At 36.5% G+C, this 13,830-nt stretch overlaps 2 protein-coding genes across 3 annotated transcripts in view; one reads left to right on the top strand and one right to left on the bottom strand.

Moving 5' to 3' along the window:
* Positions 1-6,076, bottom strand: part of LOC102896817 (S-adenosyl-L-methionine-dependent tRNA 4-demethylwyosine synthase) — a 193,414-nt gene extending 187,338 nt beyond the window's left edge. The window contains exons 1-3 of one of the 2 annotated variants that reach the window (XM_015594634.2): positions 5,882-6,076; positions 5,111-5,238; positions 4,316-4,468 (exon numbers count right to left, since the gene is read on the bottom strand). In XM_015594634.2, coding sequence (XP_015450120.1) covers positions 4,316-4,468; positions 5,111-5,238; positions 5,882-5,885 — 285 coding nt within the window. In that variant the 5' untranslated portion in view covers positions 5,886-6,076. The remainder of the gene's footprint in view (positions 1-4,315; positions 4,469-5,110; positions 5,239-5,881) is intronic. The other variant, XM_015594635.2, reaches the window with a different exon arrangement.
* Positions 6,077-6,693: 617 nt separating this feature from the next.
* On the top strand, positions 6,694-13,295 carry SBDS (SBDS, ribosome maturation factor). Its single transcript, XM_006918520.3, has 5 exons — positions 6,694-7,093; positions 7,740-7,869; positions 8,495-8,695; positions 10,086-10,250; positions 11,237-13,295. Exons 1-5 carry the CDS (start codon positions 6,966-6,968, stop codon positions 11,363-11,365), a joined length of 753 nt encoding a protein of 250 aa, XP_006918582.1. The 5' UTR covers positions 6,694-6,965; the 3' UTR covers positions 11,366-13,295.
* The last annotated feature ends 535 nt before the right edge of the window (positions 13,296-13,830 follow it).

The raw sequence follows: 13,830 nt of genomic DNA, 5'->3' as shown, positions 1-13,830 counted from the left end.
ATAAGATCGTGAGATGTAGGAGCTTTGTTTAGTAAATAGAAACAGACACAGAAAGGTAGCCAAAGTGGAAAGACAAAGAAGCAGAAACCATATGAGAGAACAGAACAGAAATCCAGAAATAATGGAGTCAAGTAATCTAACAGATGTAGAGTTCAAAACACTGGTTATAAAGATACTCAACGAACTTTGGGAAGTATAGATAAATTCAGTGAGAACTTCAACTAAGATATAAAAAACATAAAAATGGAAATGGAAATTATAAAAGGGAATCCAGTATGAAATGAAGAACACATTATCTGAGATGAGAAGTATATTAAATGGAATAAACAAAGTGAATAAAGAAAAGGATCAAATGCTCTATCTAGAGGACAGGAAAGCCAAGGACACACAATCAGAATGGCAAGAAATAAGATGCCAAGACTATAAAAATAATTTAAGGAGCATATGGGACACTATTAAGGGTCCAAATATACGTCTGATCGATGTAACTGATGAAAATCAAGATGCTAAACAGCTGTTTGAAGAAATAATGATGGAAAACTTCCCTAACCTGGTGAAGGAAATGGACATAAAACCCCAGGAAGCTCAGAGAACTCCAAAAACCAGGGATCCAAAGAGGCCCACACCAAGACACATCATAATTAAAACGCCAAAGGTTAAATACAAAGAAAGAATATTAAAAACAGCAAGAGAAAAACAGATAATTACTTATAAGGGAACACCCATAAGAGTGGTAGCTGATTTCTCAAAAGAAACTATGCAGGATAGAAGGGCTTGGCACAAAATATTCGACAGGAGGAAGACCCAGGATCATCAACCAAGGATACTTTATCTAGCAAAGCTATCACTTAGAGTTGAAAGATAGATAAAGAGCTTCCCAGACAAAAATAAGCTAAAGGAATTTAGCGACACCAATCCAGTATTACAGGAAATGTTGGAGGGGCTTCTTTAAGAATAAACATGTATCAAAAACAGGAATAAAGAATGGTAACAACTACGTTCCTATCAATAAGTACCTTAGAGAGAAAAGAATTAAATGCTCCAACCAAAAGATAGAGTGGCTGAAAGGATAAGAAAACAAGACTGCTACATATGCTGCCTACAAGAGACTCATTTCAGATTAAAGGACACACACAGACTAAAAAGAAGGGGATGGAAAAAGAAATTGCTTCAATGGACGTAGTAGGTATTTAAGTCAGACAGAGAACGATAAACACTGCATGATTTCATTTATATGCAGAATCTAAGGAATAAAAAGAACAAACTAATCAAAAACAGACTCACAAATATGGACGATTTGGTGATGGACAGAGGGGAGGCTTTGGGGGACTGAGAGAATGGGGTGAAGGGTTAAAGAAGTACAAATTAGTAGCTCATGGTCACGGGGATGGGGAGCACGGCATAGGAAATGCAATTAGCATTAATACGATGGCTAGGTGGAGGGTCAGGGAAGGGAGGGAGCAATTGGTGGGATCGTTTTATGAACTATCTAGATGTCTAACCAATGTACTGTATACTTGAAACTCATTAAAATAAATTTAGAAAACAAAGATTATAAGTGGAACAGGTTTGGGCAGAAAATCAGGAGTTCAGATCTTAGCATTAAGTTTGAGATGCCCACTAGACATCACATGAAGATCTAATAGGCAATTGGATATGAGTGTGGAGTTAAGGAATGGTTCAGATTAGAAACATAAATTTAGAGGCCATCATCTAATACAGGGGTTGGCAAACTAAGGCTCACAGGCCAAATCTGGTCCTCTATTTGTTTTTTAAGTAAAAGTTACTGGAACACAGTCATGTGCTTTTGTTTACATATTGTCTCTGACTGCTTCCACACCACATCAGCAGAGTTGAGTAGTTGCAGCAAACGCCATATGGCTTGTAAAACCCCCCAAAATAAAAAACATGTGAAATAGAAAATCGAACCCTTTACAGAAAAAGTTTGCCAAATTCTATCTAACATAATTTAAAGCTCTAGATCACAAGATACCTTAAAGTAAATGTAGACAAATAAAGATAGTCTCAAGAGCTGAGCCCTGGGACACTCCTAGGTCAAGAAGATGGGGAGAAATCAGCAAATGAGAGAAAGACTAGCCTCAGCAAAGTAGGAGGAGAACCTAGAGAACAATGTCCTGAAAACTGAATGAGGAAAGTATTTCAAGAAGGAATTGTCATGCAACTATTACATCAACTAAGATGAAGACCGAGAATTAATTAGCAAAATGGAAGTCACTGGGAGCACGTTGGGGCCTGCAAGCCTAATTGAATGGTTCAAGAAAAACAAGAGTAGAGAAACATCTTCAAGCAAGCACAGATGACACTTTCGAGTTTTACTATTTTTTAAAAAAAATGAGGTGGTAGTTAGAGGAAGATGTGGGGGGCCAACAGGTCATATGGCATGCCCTGAGCCGCCCTGTGCAGAGCATCCAATGAGAATTTACAATTAGAGAAAACAAAACCGTCCACACAGTAACAGAGAAAATACACACTAGCTACCTCATCATTCTGTCCGAAATATGAACAGAAAATCATGGATCACCAAGAACAAGATGAGCAGAAAAGAGAAATATGAGCTGCAGAAAAAACTAAGAAAGCAGATAACTAAGGAAACTGAAAATGCAACTCATTAAGATATATTCTTAAATTCTGAGCAAGATGTCATAAAAATTGAGCAAAATGTCATTTTTGTAATTAAAAACATCATAGCTGACACAAAACATTCAAAAAAAGGTTTGCAATTAAAATCCAAGAACATAGAATTAAAGAAAAAGTTTCAAACAAAGTATGAGAGAAAAGGTTTGAGATACAGAAGAAGACCACCCAGAAGCTCCAACATTCAACCGGAGTCCCAGAAAGAAAGAACAGAAAAAAATGGAAGGGAAAAAAATTTACCCACGAAATATTAGCAGAATTAATGAACACAAATCTTCAAAAGAACTCCAAGTGTCCAGCACAATGGCTAATAAAAGAGATGCAACCTAGCACCATCTCACAAAAATTCCGAACATCAAAGACAAAGAACTGATTGTAAAAGTTTCCAGAAACAAAATCAAGTCATCTACAAAAGAATGAGGGGATTAGCCTTCACATCAGCAATACTCCCTCCTGAAAGACAATGAAGTGATGTCTTCAAAGTTTTAAGGAAAAATTTTTTGACCTAGTCTTCTATACGCAGCCAAATATGAATCAACCAAATGTGAAAGCAGAATAAAGAATTTCAGGTGGCACAGTTTTAAGGAGGGCCATCTAACCCATACCGACTATGATGTGGGCAACAATATTAAGCCACTGAGATTTGAGGAATGTTTGTGTCAACTAATATAAGAAATCAGTAACTTTTATCTAACATTGATAAATTTAGAAACATAGCATAAGAAGGTTAAAGAAATAACCATCAGAGGAACTAAAATAGAAAAAGTTAAAAGAGGTTCTCTGGAGAGTACTTTTCATTATGAATCTTCTGTACACCTGGATTTGTTACCATCTGCAAGGATTACTCTGATCTTTCAAAAACTTTTAAAACACTCATAAAAGAGGCTATAAATAGAATCTTTTATGAGTTACATTGAAAGAACTTTGTTTTTGGCTGCTCAGATGCTTTTTTTACATTTCTTCCTGTTTCCCACCTCTGTTGCTTAAAGTTGAACTTAATAATAAATAAGTATAATTCAACAAAATACCCAAAGAGGGCAGTAAAACTCTCTTTTGTACAGTACTATACAAAAATAACAGACTGAATTTTTTTCAATTCATTTTCATGTCAGCCTTAGAATCTTTTCCTAGAAAGCACTAAATAGCTACGAACTTCATAACAAAGAAGCAGGCAGCATCTAGATACAATTAAAGAATGAAAAGCATCTCTCAGCTATACATATGTGATGTGTATGTACTTTAAACAGTATTCAGTGTCTACTGATAACACTTGCTACACTATTAGAAATCAAAATATATTTCATTAGATGCGTGAAGTTGTGAAAGTCAGGGCCCATACTGGACACTACTGCTGCCATTCTCTTTCCACTATCCCCTACCTCTAGACATCAATAACAGCCTTGGAACTTTCCATTCCACTGAGACAGAAGCAAGTTTCACAACAAAAACTCCTCATGACAGTGACCACCAGATACCTCCAATCAGCTGGAATTGGGCACAAGAGTTAAAACCCACCTACCATCCCAGAAAGGAAAAATGGAAGCTGAGAAAAAGAAAAAAGTAGATGAAAGACTGGAAAACCAATTCATTGCTAAAGGACGTTTTTCAGGGATTTTCTTGATCAGTAATCCCAAGGAAAAGTATTATAAAAAGTTCTTACCTTTGCTGTACCAGTCTGAGAACCATAGAAAATCTTTATTCCAGACACAAAGACCTCCTTTTTTTGAAGAGAGATATAACCATTTGTCATCAAATCCTGAGTTGTTTTCGGAACAGATTTCTCCTGTGAGTTCTTGTCCTTGAAGATAAACGACTGCACAAATACATCAAATTTGAATCTTTTCCCTACTTCAGTAGGGATGAATATCAGCACAGATACTGACCCATTTCATTATTCTATTAGTCTTTCTGATTATACTCCTCAAATACTAACCCCTTGGTATAATTAGGTCCTTTTAAAGGCAAGACCCACATTTCTTAAGACCATAATGATTTCCATTATACATTATACGGATTGAAAGTAAGTGTTCAAGAATAAAACTATACATACTTTCATCCATAATGCATTTGAGTGGGTAAGAGTAGAAACTTATTTTCTGACTTGTAATTAGTGGAAAGAAAAGAGAAGAAGACTATTACCCCTTAAAAGTATGAAACAGATTTTTTTACAAAAGTTTGATTTTTCATTACAAAAATTTTCCTGTGTCTTAACAATGAGACACCCACAGCTTAACAAAGGTAAATAAGTTAGTCCATAATAACTTAGCCTGTAAAAACTGAGAATAAATTTTTTAGGCATTAAAAAAATGTCTAGACATCAAACATAAAGTGATTTAAAGTTCCTTTTAGCTTTTCTGCATTCTTCTGAAGGCCTTAGAAAATCTGCACTCTAAATTCTCTATTAAATCTGATACCTTAATACTCTCCTATAAAAAAAAAAAATAACTCCACTTACCTGCTTCCTGATGACAATCTGGAAACAAATCCAAAGGCTAATGCCAAAGGCAAAGCCCAAATATATGTAAAACCTGTTTATCCATAATGATATTAAAGGTGAGAAATCCCACGTATCCAAAGGAGGATCTAAATTTAAAATGATACATATGCGTAATTTTACTTAAAGCTACAAAGATGTCCATCCTTATTTTAATGAAAAAATAAAACCAACCTCCATATTCAAAGCTAAATCTATAGAATATCAATTCTAATAAAAATAATGCACTACGTAGTAATGTGATAAATTATAATGATAACTCGTATACGTGTGTGTGTATATATATATATCTTTATTTGGATATAGCATTTAGAAGCAAGAGAACACATACACAGTCAAAATGCTTTATGTAGAATTGACTTAATTTTGCTTTGTAATGCTTGCTCCATAAGAAAAGCTTAAAATAGTACTTTCTAATTTCATTTTTAAAGATCCATAGTTACTCGTAAAGGGTTCTTAAGAAATTACTCGCGCCCCAATTTCAAAAGGTGAAACCTAAAATGTAGGTTTCACAGATGCTGCTTCACCCTGAAAAGATCCTCAATACACGTGGGTAAGTGGTAGGGGCAGGGTGAGTTTTCTCTGCCTTTTACCTGAGGTTCTAAGCAAAAGGCAAAAGACAAGTGCAACAATCTCTGAAGGGTCCTGAGAACGCCACTCCGCCGGAAGAGGGCCTCAGAAAAACGGTTTCCTCCCTCCAGCCCCACGAACCTTACCAGCCAGGGCCCTTACCCATTCTCCTCGGAGCCTAGGCTCTGCAGCCTGACAGAAGACTAGGACCGCGGCTCTAAAAAACCTGCCGCCCAGCCTGGGTAAGGGGGAGACTGTCAAAAAGACCTCACAACTAGTTAACTGTACAGCCTGAGACTGCGGAGCTGGGGGCAGCCATGCCACTCTTAGGCTCGTCGGGATTGGCTCAGAGGGGGAAGGGGCGGGCCCAGAAGTGAGCACCACAGAGAGCTCCCGGGTCCGCCGGCTGGAGTGCTCTCGGCCCCTCCGAGTTTGGCACAGAGGATGAAGGGGCGGGTCTGGAGAGAAGCATTGTCAAAATTGCAGAAGCATAGAAAAAAAAGGGTGCGGGGGGTCGTTAAAATAGACTAAGGGCATCATCAACCAAATGCTCTCTGTTGAAACACGCCGATTGTGAAAGAGCATTACGTAGGAGAAATTTAATTATGGGCTATTAGACGGTATTAAGGAATTGTGGTTAATCATGTTGGGAGTTATTTTAGTAGGATAGACTGGAGTATTTAAAGCTAAAACCGTATGATGTTTTGCTTTAAAATACTCCAACAAAAAATGAGGGAGAATGAAACAAGAACAACAAAATGTTGATAACTGTTGAAGGGAGTCGGTGGGTACATGGGCGTTCCTTACACTTTTTATCTGTTTTTATGTTGATATTTTTCCGTAATAAAAGGTTAAAGTGGTTGTGGCCCTGAACTCGGCGGAACTATGAGACGCTAGAGCTGTTTCCACCCGGTCTGCAAACATCAGCTCCACCAGCCAATCAAAGCTCTTTAGCTCATTGAACTTAAATTACTTTTGGAAGAACGCCTCTCTCTTTTCCGGCACGGAACGATGGCGTAAAAGCCACAATGCGCAGGCGTCGTTGCTTACTTTTCTCAGTTCGGTTCGCTATCACCTGACGCCTGCGCAATAAGTAGGTAGTCGGGTGTGTTGTGGCGGCCAGCTGGGCCGAGTTAGTTGTGGCGCCGACCATTCTACCGGTGTTACTGTGCCGCGCGCCGCCGGGTCGTTACAGCGGGGCGCAGGTGGCCCTCAGGCCGGTGGCGTAGGTCTGTGAGCAGCTACGATGTCGATCTTTACTCCCACCAACCAGATCCGTCTAACCAATGTGGCTGTAGTACGCATGAAGCGTGCCGGGAAGCGCTTCGAAATCGCCTGCTACAAAAACAAGGTCGTCGGCTGGCGGAGCGGCGTGTAAGTGACCTTCTCCCTCCCGGGCCCTAGCCAGAGCCGGTAGCCTCAGAAGCTGTCTACCTCTGATGGTCGAATAAATAAGCCAAGCTGGGGTCTTGTGAGAGAAGGAAATGAAAAACTTATTCCTACTGTGAGCTTGAGAAGTCACTGTAAATCAAGCGTTCCGGTTTGGGTTGGGTTGTTGGTTTGGGATTTGGTTTTGCTTTAATGCTGTCACAAAGGCTAGAGCCAAGGAACTCCCATAATTATGATCTTTTTGCCGGAATAATGATAAAGGCAAAGAGCCTAGTTTTCCAAGTAAGTATAGTTATAGTACATGCGATGTCATAGATCTTAGCCCAGTAGTTTCACCGAAGTGCGTAGTGTCTTCACTACTGCCATCTAGAGATCGGTATTCTGTGGCTGCAGCCGGACCCCGACATCCCCCCGACAACGTTTCACGCATCTTCCCACGACGTTTTTCTCCAGTGAGTAAATGCAAATACAAATGCGGTTCAGAGGCTTCTGAAAATGTTTTCGTGGCACTGAGGGTCATTTCTGAGTATTTGTTGTTTCTTGCTGTTTATATCATTGCCGTTTCGCATTAAATGTGAATGAATGTACCAGTTTCAAGTGCATTCACTTAGGACTTTCCTCTCCTCACAAGGGAAAAAGACCTCGATGAAGTTCTACAGACCCACTCAGTGTTTGTAAATGTTTCTAAAGGTCAGGTTGCAAAAAAGGAAGATCTCATCAGTGCATTTGGAACAGATGACCAGACTGAAATCTGTAAGCAGGTGGGTTTTATCAACTGCAGCATAACTGACCCTAATATCCATTTGTCATATAAGTACTTAGATATATGTTAAACTTTTAAGTATTATTTTTTTGGAGTTAACAGTTACCACGCAATAATTTGATCTGCACAAATTCACTCTAATAATTAAAACTTGGACTTTTTTTAAAATGAAATATAGTTGACAAAACAATATTAGTTTCAGATGTATAACAGTGACTCAACGTTTACATACCTTACAAAACGATCACAGTAAGTCTATCAACCATCTATCACCATACATGGATGTTGTTTACCAAAGCCTCCAGAAATTAAGTTTTCTACTAGATTGCCTTTTTTTGTCCATTTATATAGTTTTAATATAATATACCCAAAAATAGAATTTCAAGTATTTCATCATTTAGACTCTTTTCTAAGATTGCCTTTTCCCCTCCTAATCCTAAATAAGTGAGATTCTAGAACACAAGATAATCCAGTGCATTCTTTAGGCAAAGCTCAAATGATTACCTACATTTCAGTAGCTGAAGAGAATGAAATTTAATTTTCTCTTGTTATTCTTGTGGTTAGTTAACAAATAGTATGTAATAAAGATATTGCTTTCTTAAATATATTGGGATTTTTTTTAGATTTTAACTAAAGGGGAGGTTCAAGTATCAGATAAAGAACGGCACACGCAGCTGGAGCAGATGTTTAGGGACATTGCAACTATTGTAGCTGACAAATGCGTGAACCCTGAAACGAAGAGACCATACACTGTTATCCTTATCGAGAGAGCAATGAAGGACATCCACTATTCAGTCAAAACCAACAAGAGTACCAAACAGCAGGTTAGTGGCTTTTAATGTTGTTAGTGTAAAGTATCTCATGAAAGCCAGTTTTCTGTGAAGAAATTATTAAAATAATTGGTCTGTAATAATAAAACGATAGTACCTGGAAGCAAGTGGGTAAGTTTTCAGGAGTGGGAGGTAAAGGAATTTTTTTAAACTAAAAACGAATATACATAGGATTCTTATCTTTCTATTCAAATCAAACCTTTAAAGATAAAACTTTTGAGTTTTAAAGAGTCATTGTAACGCCACTTTTTAGATTTTTTTAAGTTTATATATAATTCATGTACCATAAAAGTCACCGTTTTAAAGTGTACAATTCGTTGGTATAGTCTCAAAGTTTGGCAACCTTTCTTACTACCTAATTTGAGAACATTTTTATTACCCCAGAAAGAATCCCTGTACCCATTAGCAGTCATTCCTCCTTCCTCTTTCTCTCACAAGCCCTTGGCAACCACAGATTGCTGTCTCTATGGACTTGACTATCCTGGATGTTTCATATAAATGGAATCATACAACATGTGGCCTTTTCAAGGTTCATCTATGTTGTAACATGTATCAGTACTTCATTCTTACTACTTACATTGTTTTTGCAGACAAGTATTAATGTTTTTATGACTGAATAATATCCCATTGTATGGAAATACCACATTTTATTTTCATTCGTCAGTTGATGGACATTTGGGTTTCCACTTTTTAGCTATTATGAATAATGCTGCCATGAAATTCATTACAAGTTTTTCTGTGGACATATGTTTTTATTTCTTTGGACCCAGGAATGGAATTGCTAGATCATATGGAACTCCATGTTTAGCCTTTTGAGGAACTGCCAAATCGTTTTCCAAAACAGCTGCGCCATTTTACATTTCCACAATCAATGTACAAGGGTTCCAATTTCTCCACATCCTCAACAATGTTTGTTATTGTCTGTCTTTTCGATTATAACCATCCTGGGGTTATCCTTCAGGTTTTGATTTGCATTCCCTAATGACTAATGATTTGAGCTTATTTTCATATGTTTATTGACGCTTTGTCTCTGGGTAAATCACTATTCAGATCCTTTAGCCACTTTAATTATTTGTCTTTTCATTACTGAGTTGTAAGAGTTCTGTGTATATTCTGGATACTAGTACCTTATCAAATGTATGATTTGCTAATATTTCCCCCCATTCTGTTGGTTGTCTTTTCATTTTCTTGATAGTTTTTTGAAACAAAAGTTTTTAATCTTGAATTCCAATTTACCTATTTTTTTCCTATGGTTGCTTATATTCATGTCTTATCTAAGAAACCATTACCTAATCCAGTTAGATGGAAACTTTTGTTTTGAATACCTTATAAGGCAGCAGAAGCAGCAAAGAAATTGCAAACGTTTTCAATTTTGTCTTGATAGGCTTTGGAAGTGATCAAGCAGTTAAAAGAGAAAATGAAAATAGAACGTGCTCACATGAGACTTCGGTTCATTCTTCCAGTAAATGAAGGAAAAAGGCTGAAAGAAAAGCTCAAGCCACTGATCAAGGTTATAGAAAGTGAGGACTACAGTCAACAATTAGAAATTGTAAGATTAAAATATTCTTATTTCTTTGCCTCTGTGTTACCAAAATAGTTGATTCTCTAGTCATAAATGTGTAATGAACATTTAGAATGTGTGAACAGTAAGACATTCCTAGAAACATCTTAACTAGAATTAGGTAAAAATGTTGAGGTCTAAGTAGAATTAAATTGTGGTTAAGCATACTTATGATTTTTTTGTTTTCTAGTTATATTAGTCATAATAAAATCATGTTGGTCATGTGACAAGGCATTAAACTCCTTGTTTAAAGACTTATCCAGATTTTAGATGAGAGAATGTGTTTTACAGTGAGTTTATATTATGAGGAAATTGGAAATAAAATACTAAAAGTTGTTCAGCCTCATTTAAAACAGAACATTTTAAAGAAGCAGCAAAAACATCATGTCTTCGAATCCTTATCCCATAGCTTGAGACATAGCGTTAACTTAGCTTTCTGTGAATTCATGTCTCTAGACTTGCAGCTTCTTTAGAAATAAATGAACTCTAGAGGGTTGTTGAGCATTCCACTTCAGATGTGAAACAACACATCTGACACCCTTTGGAGTTCTATAATCTTTTCCAAACTTTATGCTTGGTTTCTATATAGGCCTTCAGGCTTCTTTCTCTCTTTAGGATGTGGATAAAAAGAGGTGATTTCATTGAGCTATAAAATGTTACGCTAAGTTTTTGTATGAAAAGGACCATAGTCTTCTAATCCAACCACTTTGACTTACAGCTGAGGAATCGGAATAAGTCTTTAAACAAGGAAGTTAATGCCTTGTCACTGGAGCCTACGTGCATACTTAATGGCAGAGGCTAGACTAGAATCCAGTCTGCTGCCCGGTGCATCGTCCTCTCTATTGCACTGTAGAGTTATAGTAGTAGAGACATCTGGAAAGAATTGTGTGTTTGTCTTAGCAGAAGTTAAAGCTGTATTCATTCTGTTGTATTGCTCGTCTTCAGGTGGTAAACAGCTGTGTTAAATGTTTCAGGTGTGTCTAATTGACCCAGGCTGCTTCAGAGAAATTGATGAGCTAATAAAAAAGGAGACAAAAGGCAAAGGTTCTTTGGAAGTACTCAATTTGAAAGATGTGGAAGAAGGAGATGAGAAATTTGAATGACATTCATCAATCTCTTCAGCTTTAAAACACTTAAACATTTTCGTTTCACACAGTCCTGTTTTCTTTCTGTGGTCCGCCAAATACTTGCTCAAACTATTTGATGTTTTCCTTCTCCGTGTTAAACATGTACACAAAAAAGACTTTCCTAAATAAGTATTCTAATGTGGGATTAATTTAGTTTTATTTATAAATTGGGGTTTTAGGTAAAAATGAAAAATTCAAAATACAAAGTCCAGAGTAGTATTTTACTGCTTTCTCATGCCTTTGTAGCTTTCCAAGGTGAAAGTAATTTGAGGCAGCTCTTATTGACAAAAAGTTAAATTTTGTACATTATAAGATTAATTTGGGGAGGATATGTCTATATGACAAAAAGGGAGTATTTTGCTGAAAAAGAAAACAATGTCTTATTTCTACTTAATGAAATACATGTATAGGGGTGACTATATTGTGGCCTAATATAAAGCTTGAATGATGACTTTGTGATTATCTGAAAAATAGATATAACTGTGCAGGACTTAAATTTTCATCGAACATGCTGCCATAACCTAGATTTTTCTTGGTAAAAAAAAGTCACTTATTTCTAATTCTTAAAGTTTATAAATATATGCTAATATAGCTAAAATTATATGTAATCAATAAAACCACTCTTTATTTTTACTAAACTATGGCTTGTGTTTCTAGACAGCTTCCTTACTCCCTTTTTTTTTCCTTTTCCTCTGCCTCTTATCTGGTAAGGTTGGAGAGCTGTTAGCAGTATTAAATAAGTCAGTATGAGCAGTGCTTAAAACAGTTCTCCTAAACACCTGATAAATCTTAGCTGATATTATTTGAGATGTAATTGAATTTAATTATTTTAGTACTAACACTTAAATGGACAATGTACAAGTTTTTAAAAAATCTACTTATCCTCAAAAGAGATATTCTGGAATATAAATTCAGGTATATTCACAAAAATATACGTATTTTGTGGACAGAAGTTTTTAACTGAAAGAATTCTTGACTTGAACAGGCCCTTAAAGCACACAGACTTCACTGCCAAGCCAGATTCTCAGAAAAGTCTCATTTAATATAACTTCAATTGAAATTATGAAGTCAAAATTTTTTCTTATGTCAAAAGAAATATACTCGTTTGATAACATAGGGACACACTTTCTGTTAATGTTGAAATTGAACTACTGTTTTGATACAATCCTTGAGACCTCACTGATATCATTTTATTTGTATAATGTTAACTTGAAGTCCTTGGAAATAATTTTAACCAATAAAATTTACACTTTAATTTATTCCTGCTTAAACGGTTAAAGCAGTGTTTCGAGTCAAAAGTCATAGTTACTGAAAATATTTAATTACTGCATCTTGAGTAGGAAAAGAGAACAGTTACTTCAAGACTGCCATTAAGTTTTTTTTATTCCCATTATGTCCTCTACAACACAAGAGCTTCAATAAAAGTCAGATGTAGATCACATCTGAGTCATGTTTCTGGCCTGTAAAAAAATAAATGTTTACCTCGTATTAATTTCGTTAGTCAAAAGTAGTTAAAATTTTTGGTTTGTGATCATCTTCCCAGTATCACTGCTATAATGAATTATGTTAAGGATTGACCTGTTTATTTTGCTTTTTCAATGCAAGCTGTATTTTGTACATTTGATCAGAAAGACTTTTCAGAATTAACCCTCTTCTGAAAGCACAGCACTTTTCTGTACATCTTCCCTTGTATCCATACACAATTATGCGCTCCAGCCTCTGGAACCTAGTACCACTTTGAAATTCTCTCATAGGCCTTGATTTCACCCTACGTGTGTAATAGAGAGCTGCTTAACTGTCTGGCATGCTAGATTGTGAGCTCCTCAAGGGCAGATTTTCCATTTGTGTATATCCCACCATGGTTTGGACCTAATAGATATGCAATAAATGTCTGTAGAGTAATAAATGTGCTATCTCAACAAAGACCCATGCCCCTGAAGTGAGGATAGGTGATGACAAATTTGATGGCTTTTTCAAATTCATCATTAAAGCTAAGCAGAGTTTTCATTAGCGAAGCCAGAGCTTCCCACCCTTCATACACATACATGCTGGTTTGCCTCTTGGTGGATTCTGGTCTGCACAGATCCCTTCAGCCCTCAGGGTATTTGTCTCTTTTTAGGTTTTTTTGTGTGTGTGTGTATCTGCTCTTACATTATTGAAATTCAAGGTATTGATTATTTAAAAGTATTTTTCTGCACAATGAAGGTGGTTTATGAATACAGTTTGCCACTAATAGCATTTAAGAGCTGAGATGACAAAGGCCATCGATTTTCATCTCCACGTGTGTATATCCATGATCATACCTACTAAATAAGAGTATAAATGTAATTTTGTAGCATCAACAATTCTTCTGAGCTAAAAGTATAATCTTGACCTATATCTTCATCAGCTTAGCTATTCCAGCTTCTACCTAGGAATAATTTCACAACAGTGAGCACACG

The sequence above is a fragment of the Pteropus alecto genome, unplaced genomic scaffold (assembly GCF_000325575.1).
Source record: "Pteropus alecto unplaced genomic scaffold, ASM32557v1 scaffold68, whole genome shotgun sequence".
Taxonomy (NCBI): domain Eukaryota; kingdom Metazoa; phylum Chordata; class Mammalia; order Chiroptera; family Pteropodidae; genus Pteropus; species Pteropus alecto.
This window is presented reverse-complemented; position numbering and strand designations above follow the sequence as displayed.

Excerpts from the sequence above, each read along its gene's own strand:
- SBDS (XM_006918520.3), top strand. The coding sequence starts at position 6,966 with ATGTCGATCTTTACTCCCACCAACCAGATCCGTCTAACCAATGTGGCT. Across the intron at positions 7,094-7,739 it reads GTCGGCTGGCGGAGCGGCGT|GGAAAAAGACCTCGATGAAG; the intron begins GTAAGTGACCTT and ends TCTCCTCACAAG. Across the intron at positions 8,696-10,085 it reads ACAAGAGTACCAAACAGCAG|GCTTTGGAAGTGATCAAGCA; the intron begins GTTAGTGGCTTT and ends TTGTCTTGATAG.